The sequence below is a fragment of the Panicum virgatum genome, chromosome 2K, assembly GCF_016808335.1.
Source record: "Panicum virgatum strain AP13 chromosome 2K, P.virgatum_v5, whole genome shotgun sequence".
Classification (NCBI taxonomy): Eukaryota; Viridiplantae; Streptophyta; class Magnoliopsida; order Poales; family Poaceae; genus Panicum; species Panicum virgatum.
This window is the reverse complement of record NC_053137.1, coordinates 4,553,690-4,569,608: the sequence shown is the minus strand read 5'-3', so window position 1 is coordinate 4,569,608 and position 15,919 is coordinate 4,553,690. Positions and strand designations below refer to the sequence as shown.

The 15,919-nt window shown below is 52.7% G+C and overlaps 2 protein-coding genes and 1 pseudogene across 2 annotated transcripts; 1 reads left to right on the top strand and 2 right to left on the bottom strand.

Annotated features, from left to right (window-relative positions):
- Window positions 1-135: 135 nt before the first annotated feature.
- On the bottom strand, window positions 136-790 carry LOC120662107 (BTB/POZ domain-containing protein At1g01640-like). Its single transcript, XM_039941204.1, has one exon. It carries the CDS (start codon window positions 752-754, stop codon window positions 398-400), a length of 357 nt encoding a protein of 118 aa, XP_039797138.1. The 5' UTR covers window positions 755-790; the 3' UTR covers window positions 136-397.
- LOC120694974 lies at window positions 136-7,089 on the bottom strand (annotated as a pseudogene).
- A 253-nt stretch (window positions 7,090-7,342) lies between these two features.
- Window positions 7,343-15,057, top strand: LOC120662100 (mucin-7-like). The gene is made up of 4 exons (XM_039941194.1): window positions 7,343-8,194; window positions 8,326-8,527; window positions 14,351-14,417; window positions 14,635-15,057. The coding sequence occupies exons 1-4, from the start codon at window positions 7,957-7,959 to the stop codon at window positions 14,758-14,760; spliced, it is 633 nt and encodes a 210-aa protein (XP_039797128.1). The 5' UTR covers window positions 7,343-7,956; the 3' UTR covers window positions 14,761-15,057.
- Window positions 15,058-15,919: the final 862 nt, after the last annotated feature.

Below are 15,919 nucleotides of genomic sequence, written 5' to 3'. Positions count from 1 at the left end.
AAACAAAGGAAAACAGCGTGGGGGTGTTGCCAGGGATTTTATAATAAAAATATATAGGTAAAAAGAAAATAAAATGGGTGGTGTTGCGAGAATCGAACTCGCAACCTCTCACACCCGAAGCGAGGATCATACCACTAGACCAAACACCTAGTTCTTTTTATTGCGGATAATTAATTTTAATCAATAAACAGAGTTACAGGCCCCACGTTTTGTTATTCTTGGTACATAGGGCCTGATTGGTTGTATACCAAAAGTTGCCAATCCAAAATGTTGGCATACCAAAATTTTTGGATTGGCAAATATACGATACAAATCATCAGGGAGGAGATGGAGGCTCCAGGGCAGCAGGCTCATCACATAATCAGCCCGTGAGAGGCAGTTTGGAGGCACGTACAGCTCACGCCCCCCACGAGACCTTGTTGTATGCCCACCTACATTTCGTCCAAACATAGCCACAACACAAGGCGTGAACGTTGCCGGGCTCCACGGCCGCCGCCAGCCGCGCCTCGCAGGCCCGCCGCAGGAACGGGACGTCGTACTTGTCGGCCGCCACGAGAAGCGCGTGCAGGTGGCGCTCCGGCAGGTTCTGGTCGAGGGCGCCGGTGTAGAGGAAGGAGAGGAGGAGGGAGAGCTCGTCGTGGGAAAGCTCCGGGAGGGAGGAGTCGCCCGCGGGGGCCTTGCACTGCACGTCGCCGGACAGCATGTGCCGGAACCCACCTCCGACCTCGCGGCGTGCATGCATGCGCGCATTCATCCACCATCAGCAAGGGTCTTAAATTGATGAGGTGGTGAAGGCCCATTATCAGCGAGCTAAAACGCCTGCCTGCCTACTACTCACCAGGATGGCTTTGTGTGCTGGCATTGGGGGCCCAGTGCCAGGTTTCACGACGATGTAGGTGTGGATTTCCTCCTTCCACGCCAGCGCCAAGCCTTGTTCGAGGAAGGCAGTTCTCTGGTTGCTTGGTGTCATCTTCCCGGTCTCTCATCTCCTTCACCTGCTCATCTCTCATGCCCTGCACTCAACCGAAAAATAATAATAATAATTCTGTCAGCAAACCCTTGCTAGCACCTCTGACCTTACTGAATCTTAATAGTTAAACAATGATCAAGCAAAAATCATTTCGTTAAATGTTCAGTGTTTTGTCATATTGTCTACTCATGACCTTACTGAAGCTAAATAGTTAAACATGGATCAAGCAGAAATCATTTCGTCAATTGTTTAGTGTTTCGTTGTCTTTGTCTACAGTCTATTCATGATATTCAGAGATATTTTTGCAATAGCAGAACCTGAAAAACAGAGCTGTTGACTTGTTGTTTCAGTGTCTGAGGAGACTGAACTGTTCTAACATAACAGTGCTTTGCCCTTTTGAACTCTCTAGTAAATATTTGATTGCTCTCTACTATAGTAAAAAAAAAGGCAGAGCACCTGCCATCTTTGCTTAAAAAAAACATAACGGTACTAGTTGCTCAAGCTTTGAAGCAGATTTTATGAACCCACTAACATCCGCGTCACTTTTAGAAAAGCTTTCAATTGAAGAATACGTCTTCCTGCGATTGTGACATGCAGCTAACTAGGAACAAAACAATGCTATCAAACCGAACGTCTATCTATGAAGTATGACATCTTACAAGGAACAAAAGGGTGGATACCAATCCCAAAAATCAGATACGCAATATAATTGTAGCCTTTATAGATTCTAAGTGGAAGCACATGCACAGCTAAGATAAGAAACACCTGAAATAACCGTAAGTGTAGAAGAGAGATTGGATCAACAACCACTGTATTCATTCACATATGGTTACATATATAGCGTACAATGGGTGAGCCAATCAAGGCTTGCGTGGGCGCGAAGCGCGCGCGGCGAGCGAGTCTTCCGGAGGAGAGCGAGCCTTCTGCATGGAGCCGTTGACGCGGGCGACGAACGGGAGCGCCGCATCGTGGATGCGGTGGTTGCGGAACGCGCCGCGGCCGGCGTCGTAGTGGCGCATCGTGGGCGAGCAACTGCCGTTCAACACCCCCACCCCCCCGCAGACTCAGCGTCGGTGTTGCGGGCGCAGAGGTTGTCCCGGAAGTCCATGAAGAGTGTAGATGGCAGTCCCTTTGTGAACACGTCGGCGAACTGTCGGGAGCTTGGAACATGCATAACGCGGACCTCGCCAAGCGACACCTTGTCCCTAACGAAGTGTATATCGAGCTCGATGTGCTTGGTCCGCTTGTGGTGCACTGGGTTCCGGCTCATGTAGATGGTGGAGACGTTGTCGCAGAACACGACGGTCGAGGCATCGAGGGGGCTCCCAAGTTCGCCGAGGAGAGAGCAGAGCCACGAGCACTCGGCCACGGTGTTGGCGACGCCACGATACTCGGCTTCGGCGCTTGATCAGGAAACCGTTGTTTGCCGCTTGGAGGACCATGAGACGAGGGCATCGCCGAGGAAGATGCAGAAGCCGGAAGTCGAGCGCCGGGTGTCCGGGCAGCCGGCCCAGTCGGCGTCGGAGTAGGCCGTGAGAGTCGGCGAGGTCAACGTGCGGAATGCCAATCGACGGTGTACCCTTGACATTTTCAGCATGGCGACGTGGATGTCGTGCGGAGAATGCATGTGGAGGCAGAGCTGCTGGACGGCGTACGCAATATCCGGTCTTGTCAGCGTCAAGTACTGCAAGGCGCCGGCGATGCTGCGGAAGAACGACGCGTCGGACGGGCTGACTGGCTTCCCGTCGGAGATGGACTGCTTTGGCTTGGTGTCGGCCGGCGTGGCGACGGGTTTGCAGTTGAGCATGCCGGCGCACTCGAGGATGTCGTCGACGTACTGAGCCTGAGACAGGAAGAAGCCGTCACCGGTGCGATGCACATCAACACCGAGGAAGTAGGCGAGGGGTCCCATGTCCTTGATGGCGAATGCAGACTTGAGCTTGTTGATGATGTCGCGGAGAAGGGCAGGTGACGACGCAGCGAGGACCATGTCGTCGACGTACAGAAGTAGATATGCGATGATGGCACCCGAAGAACCGCGAAGGACGAACAGGGACGAGTCTGATCGCGTCTGGACGAAGCCGATGCTCTTGACGAAGTCGGTGAAGCTGGTGAACCAAGCGCGAGGCGCCTGTCAGAGGCCGTAGAGGGACCGGTTGAGGAGGCAGACCGCGTCTGGGCGTTCGGGATCGACGAACCCGACGGGTTGTTGGCAGTATACCTTCTCCTGCAGGTGGCCAGGGAGGAATGCGTTGGAAACGTCGAGTTGGTGAGCCGGCCACTTCTTGCTGGCGACGAGGGTCAGGACAGTGCGAATGGTGGCGGGCTTCACGACGGGCGTGAACGTCTCTCCAAAGTCGATGCCAGGGCGCTGGGTGTCGCCCCGGACGACCCAGCGTGCTTTATAGCACTCGAGCGAGCCATCTGCTCGGAGCTTGTACTTGTACACCCATTTGCCGGTGATGACACACACGCCGGGAGGACGGTCGACCAGCGTCCAGGTGTTGTTGCGTTGCAGGGTGTCGAACTCAGATTGCATGGCGGCTACCCAGTTGGCGTCGCGCAGAGCTGAGCGGGCAGAGGTAGGGATGGGTGAAAGAGCGGGCGCAGTGGACACGGCAGGCGCCGCGGTGGCAGCCAGGGCGTATTTGGGGTTCGGGCAGCGAATGCCGGCCTTGGTGCGTGTGATCATGTGGTGACGCGGCTGAGCTGGTGGCGATTGCTGGGGCGGCGGAGGCGAGTGCGGGGCCGGTTGGAGTGTGGATGGCGAGTGCTGGCGCGGCGTGGTCGAGCACGTGGGCGGCGTTGGAGAGCGTGGGCACGGCGATGCAGAACGCGCGCGGGTGGGCGGCGAAGACGTCGATGCCGGCCGTGGCGGCGAATGAGAGGGCGGCGAGGCAGGTCAGGTAGCCGGTGCAGACGGTGTTGACGATGCGGGAGAAGCCGGAACGGTTGGGCGCAGTCGTGGTACAGGTGCCGGGCAGAGGTGTACGACTAGATGTTCATCGTTGGGCGTCGCGGCAGCAGGAGCAGCGGAGGAAGAGCTGCTGGACAGCTGGAGGACGATCTGAACGGGAACGTGGACTCGTCGAAAGTCACATGCCTGGAGGTGAGGACGCGTCTGGTGTCGAGGTCGTAGCAGTGGTAGCCGTGGTGGTCGGCGGGGTACCCGATAAAGACGCACGCCGTCGAACGTGGACACAGTTTGTGGGCCGTCGTCGCCGTGGTGTTTGGGTAGCACAACGATCCGAAGACGCGTAGGTGGCTGTAGTCGGGCTGAGTGCCGAACAGCAGCTGGAAGAGTGGTGGCGCCGGTCGATGTACATGGCCGCCGGTTGATCAGGAACGTCGCCGTGGAGAGGGCCTCCGCCCAGAACGCCGTCGGTGCTGCACTATGGAGCAAAAGTGTTCGCACACAATCGTTAAGCGTACGAAGAATCCGTTCTGCTTTTCCGTTTTGCTGTGAGGTATAGAGGCAGGAGAGGCGGAAAGCAACGCCGTGCGTGGAGAGGAACGTGCGCATGGCGTTGGAGTCGAATTCTTTTCCGTTGTCCGTCTGGAGAGCAACGAGGGGGAAACGGAACTGGGTGTTTACGTAGGCATGGAAAGAACGAATGAGCGGCAACACTTCAGATTTCAAGTGAATTGGAAATGTCCAAGCATAGTGAGTGTAATCATCAAGCAACACAAGATAGTATTTGAAACCTGAAAAGCTAAGCACAGGGGGATGTCCAGACGTCTGCATGTACTAATTGAAAAGGAAAATAAGTCCTGGACTCAGAAGTGGAGAAAGGCAGACGAACATGCTTCCCAAGCTGACAAGAATGGCAAGTATGCATATTGGACTTATTGAAATCAAAATCGAATGAACTCAAAATCGTGGACAAAGTTTTATTGCCGGGATGGCCGAGTCGTTGATGCCACAGCTCGACGGAGGATGAAGCGCTGTGGGCGAACTGAGTAGGCAGCCGGAGCGGGTAAAGATCCCCGGAGCTTTCACATCGGAGCTTCACCTGATGAGTTGGAAGATCCTTGATAGAAAAGCCATAAGGGTCAAATTCAATTGAAACATTGTTGTCACGAGTGAGTTTACGAACGGAAATGAGGTTCGAGACAAGAGACGGCGAAATCAAAACATTATTCAAGAGGAGGGGGGAAGAATTTGTAGGAATTGAGGCGGCGGCAGAATGTGAAACAGGCAGCCGGGCGCCGTTTCCGACGGTGATGAAGGAAGGGATAGAAGAGGGAGTGGGATTAGTAAAGTTACCAGGCGCATAGGACAAATGAGTTGAGGCGCCGGTGTCCAGGAACCAGTCGTTGGAGCTCGGAGGAGCGGCGGCGCCGAAGCCGGTGGTCTGGAGTGCCGCCAGCAGGGCGGTGTTGTCCCAGGTAGAAGAAGAGGCGGATGGGCCAGGCAGTTGCAGCTGGTGCTGGGCCGTCATGGCCTGCTCGGCTTGGACGGGCGGACGAGGGCCCAGAACACCAGCACCGGGGGCCCGGAAGGGCATGGGCCACGCCTGCACGAGGCCTGCCCACGGGTTGTAACCGGCGGCCCACGGCAACTGAGGGTTGGAGTTGTTGCCGGTTGGGCGAGATCCGGAGGAGACGGAGCCGCCTGCGCTGCTGCCGCCGCCTTTGCCGCGTCGCTTCTGGTTCCGGGGCTTGGAGCGAGACCCGCCGGAGTCGTTCCCGACGGAGGAGTTGCTTGGGGAGGTGCCAGCGGAGTGCCCGGCGAAGAGCGCCTGGCCGGCGTCCATCTTGGCGTCGTTGTCGGCGTTGAGCTCCTCCAAGAGAAGGAAGGAGCGCGCGGTGCGGAAGGTGTGGGGCGGCGACCTGCCGGCGACGATGGGCTTGATGTAGCGGTACTTGGGGTTGAGGCCGCGTAGCATGTTCAGCACCTGGCTCGACTCGGGGATGGGTTGGCCGACATCACGAAGATTGTCGGCGAGCTTTTTGAGCTTGGTGGTGTAATTCATCATGGACATGTCGCCTTGTTGCAGGTTGCGGAACTCTGCCTCGAGGAGGACAGCGAGTTCGTTGTCGCGGAAGAGGCCCTTGACATCGGACCAGATGGAAAACGCGGAGGCACGCGGCTGGTAGACCATGTCGAAGACGGTCTTCGACATGGTGTTGTAGATCCAGTTGACCATGGTGTGGTCGAGCATCACCCACTCGGCGTTGCGGTGAGCGATCAGCGCCGGAGAAGTAACGTGCGCGGTGAGGCCGAACTTGCCGAGGGTGGAGTCGAAGACGGACCGCCATTGGCTGTAGTTGGATTCGGCCAGGTCGAGCACGACCGGCACATGCGAGCAGATGCAGAGGGTTTGGACGACGGTGGCAGGCGTAGGATGAAGAAGGGGCTCGCCGTCGTCGTCGTCGGAGGAGGAAGAGTGAACAGGGGAAGCCATGAAGGGAGTAGCGGAAGCAGGTGCGAACGGGTTCTCCAGAGTTGAAAACTCGGTCACTGATACCATGCAGAAGAGAGATTGGATCAACAACCACTGTATTTATTCACATATGGTTATATATATAAGCGCACAATGGGTGAGCCAATCAAGGCTTGTGTGGGCGCGAAGCGCACGCGGCGAGCGAGTCTTCCGGAGGCGAGCGAGCCTTCTGCATGGAGCCGTTGGTGCGGGCGATGAACAGGAGCGCCGCATCGTGAATGCAGTGGTTGCGGAACGCGCTGCGGCCGGCGTCGTGGGCAAGCAACTGCCGTTCAACAGTAAGGAACAAACTAACTCTACCTTGGTTGAGCCGTTAAGCTTCGATGAGATGCGGGAATTGACAGAACCATGGTCGTCTTCCTGCTCATCCTTGTTCATTAAGCCGATGATGGCCTTAGCACCTTCATAGCAGGCCGCACAGATGGCATTCCTCGGAAGCCTGTACCACTAGAAAGCATATTTAACAAGGAGTGTAACAAAATTTAGTTTGACATTTTTAATGCAGTAGAGAATTAACAAAAGTATTTGAATCACTTTTATAACAATATATCATAAATAAATATACAGAGCAATAACATGCAAGACAACATTTTTCTAATGTAGATGTACAGCACAGGAGTCTAACAAAACAAGTTTCACAATTTTTGAAGATCCATAAAATTTTATACGCATTTTACAACATTTCAGATCTATAAAACAACACCCAATCACATAAAAAATGCTAGGACCACCCGGATCTAAGCATCAGACACCGCCAGGCGGGCCCCACGGGACAGGCAGCTCCCAGGCCGAGGTTTTTTTTTTTTTTGAAAAGAACTCCCAGGCCGAGTCAAGGCCGCCCTCCTGGCCTTGACCCCCGCCAGAGCGCAGCCCAGGCGCGGCCGGCGCCCGCGAGGCGCGACGGCGGCCGAGCCGCGGGCGAGGGCGAGCGGGAGGGGTCGGGCTAGCACGCGCACGGCATGTTCCACGGCGAGGCAAAGCTCTCCACGGCGGCGGACGGCGGGGAAAGGCGACGAGATGGTGGCACGGCGAGGTCCGGCGGCGGCGGGCGGACACCGGCGGCGGGAGACCTGCACGGCAAGGGAGAGGGACGGATGAGCGCCGGAGTCGGAGGAGGAGGGTGAGAGGAAGGTGGTGGCGCGAGGAATGGACACGGGGCTCACCGGAGGGGGCGGATTGCGGCCGGCGGCGGAGCTCCTTGGGGGCGGCAATGGAGATGGGGAAAAGTGGGGGCTAGGGTTTGGAGCAGGGGCTGGCTTGGGGATTTAAGGCGAGGGGGAGGTGGGTGAGCGCGGCGGCCGGGCAGAGGTGCGGCCACCAGCGGCTGCCGGGCGGCGTGGAGCCGCCGCCCCTGTTGCCCAACCAGGAGCGAACAGCTCTGAGGAAGGAGAGAAGGCTGACGGGTGGGGCCCGCTGCCAGGTGGGGCCGGAGGTAAGGAGAGAAGGAAGGAGAGAAAGCAAAGTGAAGCGGCGCCTCCCCCTCCCTCTCCCTCCCTCCAGAATCCAATCCCTCCATTCCCTGCCGCCGCTGCGATTCCGATGAGGCCCCCCACCACCGCCGCCACGCCACCGGGACCGTCAAGCAGCGCCATCAAGCGCCAGCGGAAGGCGGCGCCGCCGCCGCTCAGCGACGTCACCAACCTCCTCCTCGAGACCCCGGCCCCAATCAAGCCTACAAGGACTGGACGCCGGACCCTCCCAACGCCCTCCGACACCTCCTCGACCTGCTCCTCCACCGCATCGGTCACGCCCGCGCCCAAGCCTTCGTACGCCGTAGGTCAGTGAACATACATTACTTACAGCCCCCAATCTCCACTGCAACATTTTGGTTTTGTGCTCCAGCTCGATGCCACTGGTTGTGATCCCCGTTGCGGGGCTGGTATTTCTGATCCTGCTCTTCATTTACAGTACTCGAGGAGGAGCGCAGCGTGGCCAAATCCCCCATCTCTACGGTTTACGCGAGGCGTGGGACTACTGAGACTCAAGGGAAGAGGAGGAGGACGACGAACCCCACCACCACCACCAACAAGGGCAAGGACAGGGAACCCGCCCCTGCTGCTGGAATGGCGAGTTGCCCTCCTCTTGGAAGAGCTACAAGGAAGACCAGCAGGTGAAATTGCTTAAAACATGTCACCTGATACCAGTACAGTGTTACCTGCGTTTGCCATGTTTCATTCAGCCCCCTGCAGTGCTCACAAATCTCCCTTGTACTTTGGACTAAGCATCACTGTCTTTACTTTGTGTGGAAACCTGATAGCAATACACCTAGGTTTGAAGAATGCACATTCCTAATTGTCTCTGAGAACCAATAGCTTGTTACTGGATAACCATTTAGTATTTATCCAGCGAGAATTGCCGTACATCAGGCTTAACCTGCTGCTCATGTAAGTTTTAGCTACTGATTTCCTCGGCAGTGTAACTTTTAGCTACTGGTTTCCTTGTTTCTCTGATGTAAACCTTTTGACTATCTGCCGAGCCGGCAGGTCCTCTGAATGAATTCAGGTGGGGGAACTCCCCCCTCCATTGACCTTCAAAATAAAATAAAAAAAATGCTGCTCTTCCTGTATGCCCGTTCAACTTAGCTTGTTAGAAACAACAGTTCAAGCCTCACTGTCCCAGATTGATCTGGCATCTTACCTTTATTACTACCTTCAGATGGAGTTCTTGTAGTACTCTAAGCCTCAAATGCTAGCATGCTTGCTGTAAAAAATGCGGCACCCCAGCCCGTGGCGACGCCTCGGGTGAATGTCGCGCGTGCCCCTCGGGAACCGGCGACCCGGCAGCCATGAGCCCCTCGGGAACCGACGACTCTGCAGCCATGAAGGCCACGAGAGCCGGAGATGCCATCGGAGCCGTGTTGTCGCGCCAGTCCGCCGATTCCACGTGGGGGGAGGATGTCAGGGTAGCAGGCGGCGAGACCCACGGGCCAGTGTTCAGCGGCGGCGCGTGCTCTACAGGAACCATCGACCCAGCTGCCATGTAGGGCACAGGAACCGGGGAGGTCACCGGTGCCGTGTCCACGCGCCGCCAGTCCACCAAATCCTCGTGGGGGGGGGATGTCGCCGGGGTCAGCCCCCAGGTGCCCGGCGCAGATCTTAGGGAGATGATGTCAGCACTGCGCCGACCAGCCCATCTCCCCCATCTCCCACATTGCCAGGCGTCTCTGGGCCAATTGTGCCTGCGTTGGCTGTTCTTGGGCCTGATGGACTTTCTGGGCCTGTTGGATTTCTTGAGATGTACCCAGGCGGTGACCTGCCAGCTGATGCCGTCACCCTGACCCTGGCCAATGTGACTTGCTCCCCCGTCGGCTCTGAAGGAGCTCCAGCCGATGCACGGGCCGCCGCCACGGGAGACTGGCCGGCTGAAGCTTTGGCCGACTCTCTTGAAGAACATGATGCTTCCTTACCCAATGTGGCTGAACCCCCTGCTCCCGATTTGCCTGTTCAGCCCTCGGATCCTGTACCACAATCACCGGCCCGGCCAATCATTACCTACTCTCGGCGGCGTCCAAAATTGTGCCCGCTACCTCAAGACCATGATGCATCACGGCCTAATTTGCCCGCCGCACCCATGCGTGATCCCCCACCCTCAGACCGCTAGGGGCGATTCTTGGCCAGGATGTCCAAGAAAACGGTGAGAATTCTTCCCACCCCTCAGGTCGCCCAGCTGCGTTCCAAGGCATGTACTCCTGCAGCTCCTCTGCGCCGGAGTTGGCGGCTGGCCGGTGCAACGCCTAATACCCCGGGCGGGGTCGCTCCTTCAAGGTCCAAAAGGAAAGTGATGCGGGCGCTGAACATCATCGGCGAGAATGAAGGCATTGATCAGCAGAGCTTGGATAAGTATGGCAAATTATTCACTTTCTCCAGTTCACTGGTACACACACATGTTCAGGCCATGGCGGCCCTTTTTGGGTGGGCAACTCCTGATGTGGTTGTGCCTAATAATTAAAGTTTGCTGGTGGTGGTCGTCTTCCCCTAATTTGTCATAATGAATCCATCTACCTTTATATGTTGGAGCATACGTGGACTCAATTCCAGGGCTCGTCAAGATACTGTGCGCACTCTGATTACCTCTGCTAAGGCTGATATTGTCTGTTTACAAGAGACAAAAATGTCAGGCATCTCTAGCAGTGTCATTCTTTCTATGTTGGGTTCTGATTTCACTCACTGGATTGAGCTTCCGGCTGCTGGGGCTAGTGGAGGGATTCTGGTTGCTTGGAGGCATGGCCTTGGCCCGGCGTCTGCTAGCCACCTTGCATTTTTCTCCTAGCGCTCTTCACCCCTGGTGGTTGACCTGTGTATATGGTCCTCAAGGAGATGACAGTAAAGTTATTTTCCTGCAAGAGTTGAGAACGATCAGATCAGCTTGCAGCGGCCCTTGGACAGTGCTTGGGGATTTCAATCTAATCACAAGTGCAGAGGACAAAAACAATGGAAATCTTAACAGAGCAATGATGGGCAGATTCTGCCGACTAATCAATGATTTGAAACTGAAAGAAATCACTTTACAGGGAAGAAAATATACCTGGTCGAATCAGCAAGACACACCCACACTTGTCAAACTTGACAGGGTTCTTTGCTCATCTGAGTGGGAAGACCTCTTCCCAAATTGCCTCCTGCAAAGCAGTGCAAGTGACGGTTCTAATCACTGCCCATTGTTGTTGGGATTAAATGATGTGCAACCTGCCAAAGCCCGCTTTCACTTTGAATCATTATGGCCCACTCTTGATGGATTTCAGGAAACTGTTATGACAGCTTGGTCATCAGTTCAGGCCTCAAACTGCCCTTTTGACACTCTAGCAAAGAAATTCAGGGCAACAATTAAGGCCCTCCAAAGCTGGAGTCAGAAACAGTTGGGCATGTTAATACCCAGCTAGGCCTAGCTAGAGAAATCTTGCACCAATTGGAAATTGCCCAAGATCATCGAGTTCTATCGCCCTTGGAGCTTTGGCTGCGAAATAAGCTCAAGCTGCACCCTTTGGCCCTCTCCTCCTTGCAGCGCACTATTGCCCGCAGCAGGTCACGTATCTTGTGGCTTAAAGATGGAGACACCAACTCGGCCTTGTTTCACTCCTTTGCTAGGCATCGAAAGAGAGATAATTTTATAAGTAAACTCATTACAGATGATGGTTTGGTGCTCACAAAGCATGAGGAAAAAGAGCAAGCAATCTTCAACTTCTACAAATCACTCCTAGGGGACAGCTCTGACCGCGAGGTCACAGTTAATCTTGCTGGACTGAATGTGCCCAGCTTTGATATGACAGTCTTGGATAGTCCCTTCTCGGAAGAAGAGGTCTGGAAAACAATTGGTTCTCTTCCTTCAAATAAGGCCCCTGGCCCGGATGGGTTCACTGGAAAATTTTATAAGGTGTGCTGGCCAATAATTAAAACTGATATTATGGCTGCAATATCGGCTGTTTGGAGTAGAAAAATGTACAATTTTGAGGTACTAAATTCTGCTTATATCACTCTCCTACCAAAAAAAGATGATGCCACCAATGTCAAAGATTACAGGCCTATTAGTTTGGTTCATTCTTTTGCCAAACTCATCACCAAATTACTGGCTAATAGGCTGGCTGGTCAGCTGGACCAGATGATCACACAGAATCAAAGTGCTTTCATCAAGGGTCGATTCATCTTGGACAACTTCATGCTTGTTCAGCACACTACAAGATATCTGCATCAGCAGAAACAACCACACATTCTCCTGAAATTGGACATCACAAAGGCTTTTGATTCAGTCTCTTGGCCTTTTCTTCTGGAGGTAATGCAGAGAGTGGGTTTTGGACCTGTTTGGTGCGACATTATCAGTTGACTACTTGCTTCCTCCTCCACTCAGATTCTCTTGAATGGTTCTCCTGGAGAAAGAATTGCACACCGACGTGGGTTGAGGCAAGGTGACCCACTTTCTCCTATGCTGTTCATTTTGATCATGGATGTACTGTGTCATTTAATAACGAAAGCCTCTGAGGAGGAACTTCTCCAACCTCTGGCTAGAAGAGCCCTGCTGCACCGAATCTCTCTTTATGCGGATGATGTGGTCATCTTTTTGCGGCCTACTGCAAGTGATATTAGTATCACTATGGATGTCCTACAGCTTTTTGGGGAAGCTTCTGGCCTTAAAACCAATGTCCTAAAAAGCAGTGTTCATCCAATTCAATGTTTGGAGGAAGATATTGCAATCCTGAATAGTCACCTCCCCTGTCATATCTCTGATTTTCCTTGCAAATACCTTGGTGTGCCTTTGTCTCCACTTAAGCTTTCAAAAACTCAGGTCCAACCAATCATTGATAAAATTGCTGACAGGCTCCCAGGATGGAAAGCTGACCTCCTAACCAAAGCTGGTCGATGTATCTTGGTACAATCTGTTCTTACCTCTATGATGATCTATTTACTGTTGGCTGTGGATCTGCCTCCTCAAGCTCTCAATGCCATTGATAAAATAAGAAGGGGATTTATCTGGAGAGGAAGAAAAGATGTGAGGGGTGGTCATTGTCTAGTGGCATGGCCTAAGGTCACTAGACCTTGCTTCCTGAGGGGATTCGGCATCTTCCATTTTCAGTTTTTAGGATGGGCTCTGAGGATGAGATGGCTCTGGTTACAATAGACTGAACCAGAAAAAGCTTGGGCCTTTCTTCCGTTCAAAGCTCAACCTCAGGTCAAGGCTTTTCTTCGCTGCTGCAGTGGTTACAGTAGTGAGAAATGGCAAGAACACTCTTTTTTGGACAGATAGATGGATGGATGGTAAGAGTGTGGAACACACTCTACCAAACCTGTTTGGAACTGTAACTGCCAGAGGAAGGGGAAGAACAGTTGCTGATGCTCTTTACAATAGGAAGTGGATTTCTGATATAAGAGGTGCTTTCACCGTAGATGTCATCTTTGATTATTTACAACTCTGAGATTTTCTTGAGAATTTTGAGCTACAACCGGCAGTAGAAGACACACACATCTGGCAGTTCTCCACCTCGGGTTCCTTCTCTACAAAATCAGCTTATGGGACACTCTTTACCGGGGCCATCCATTTCAGCCCTTGGGAGAGATTTTGGCAAAGCTGGGCCCCTGGTAAATGCAAATTCTTCATGTGGACAGTAGCACATAAGAAGTGCTGGACAGCTGACAGACTTGCAAGGAAGGGACTCCATCACCCAGCAGCTTGCCCATTTTGTGACCAAACAGATGAAACAATTGACCACCTGCTGGTATCTTGTGTTTTTAGCCAACAAGTTTGGTTTGCTGTGCTACATGATCTTGGCCTACAGTCACTAGCACCACAAGCTGGAGAAAGGGTTTTCGAGGATTGGTGGGCATCTACAAGCAGCAGAGTTTCAGGTCAAGTGAAAAAAGGGGTGAACTCCATCATCATTCTTGGCTCCTGGTCCTTATGGAATCATCGCAATCGATGTGTCTTTGATGGAATCAACCCTAATTCATCCAATGTTATCAGGACTATTAAGGAAGAAATGCAGCAATGGTCTGTCGCTGGGGCTCGAGGAGTCTCCCTCCTCGCCCTAGCACATACAGCCACTTAGGAATGTTTTCTGGTCTAGTGTTTCTGGTCATGAGTGTTTTATGTAAGAGTCTCTTGTTCCTGTTGATAGGGTGGGTTGCAGGCCCTTCTCATCTGTAACAATTTGGGGATCTTTACTCCCTTTTTTTCTTCTTAATATATTGATGCGCAGTTCTCCTGCGCATTCGAGAAAAAAAATGCTTGCTGTAAAATGCCATGTAGTGGTATAGGCTAGAAGAACTTGGGGGAAGTCTCTCACATTTCTCGCAGAATAAACTTATCACATCATCATATAGTGTCAAAACTCACAAGTACACGTACTCAGAGGTCCAGACTTTATTCGTCCTTTACTTCATCCATATATAATAGTTACAGTCTGGGTGCATTTCAGTCTCTTAAATATTCAGTTACTCTCCTGTTTCAGGAAAGACTCTATGGCTCAGGACACTCGGCCCATTTCTTCTTCAGCTCCTAGTCATGGAGCTAAAAAGGTAAGAGTGTCACAATCTGAGTGTATTCATGCATAAGGACCCTACAAATTTTTCTGCTATTGGGACTTAGATCAAAGTGCTCTCTTTGATTATGTGCATAATGAACAAACAAAGCTGTGCCTATAGGATTATAGGAAGGTTTGCAGCTTCAGTTACCGCATTATTGCATAAGTACATCTGTGCTCATCTTTCTGACTGCTTGCAATATTTTAAACAGAAGCGCCCCCCTCCAAGCACCCCCAAGTTACCAGAAGACTTTGTGAAGAAGCAGAGAGCATACTTTGCAGACGTCGACGCATTTGAGCTACCAGAGGAAGAGGTGTCCGAATCTGAGCTGGAGTGAGAACTTAATATATGGCTCTCTTTTTTATGTACAGAAGTAGTTTACTGAAATCACGGCTTCCAATGTAAGTCCAAGTTATGGTAGCAATGTATAGCACACGAGGAAGAGGTAGTGTACCACTAATGTCCCTTTTACCAATCTTATAGCATAGCAGCATGGGACTTGGGAGATACTGAGATCCGAAAATGAGGGATGCTTTAGCTGTTTGAGAAAATGACCAGTGTACTTGTCTCTAAACGTTCCATGTTTCCCAAGCGGATTCTATAAAATATTTCACTTTATCTGTGATCATCTCTATTTTTGGTATTCGGGGAACCCTCCTTAATAGCTGAGAAATGCAGTTATCTTTGATGGTGCAAGACCTTCTTTTAATCTCTGGGCTTTGAGGTTTAGAGATCAAGTTCAACTTCAACTACATCGGTTTAATAATGAAACAACAGAATTAATTAGAGCTTGGCTTTCTTCTTTTTGAGTAGCTTTTGTATAGGCTTCTCCTGTCTCCCCACTCTCTCTTTATGTGTAAGTATTCTCTTGGACTTTGTACTAACACACTAACCCTTTTTTATAAATAGAAAATGAAGCGCTGTGGAGAACTTCTCCACAGTTTACCCTTCAAAAAAAATAGATGAAATATTCTTATTATGTCAATGCCAATTGAATCAATGTTATTAGATTGTTGAATTTGAGCCAAACATTTCTCTGTTTCTGTATGAGTACCTCCCAGCCCAGATCTACATGAACACCGAAGGAGTGAGCTGATGCGACAAGTTGGCACAGTAACACTAGACTGGCGCGCGGCTGCCTGCCTGATCCTGGATTTGCCCTTCACCCTTCTGCTCTCGCGGCGGCCATTACTGCTGCCTGCACGGGTGCAGGATGGAAACTGTGTCCTTGTCTCCTGCTCTCACTGACATACTCTAGTACTCTAGTCACTATGCACCCCGGAGTGGGAGCGACCAGAGAGTTCCGCTATCCCCTAATTGACATGTGCCGGGGAGAGGCCCCTCGACGTGGGTCATGCGTTGCTCGCCCTGTCCTGTCGGCGAGGGTGCGCTGCGCGGTCTGCGTGTGGCGCCCCCGCCCCCCATCCCGGCGCAGCCTCCCCTCCCCTGCCTCCCCCGCCCCTCCCCTAACGGCCTAACCCTACCGTGCATCGCTG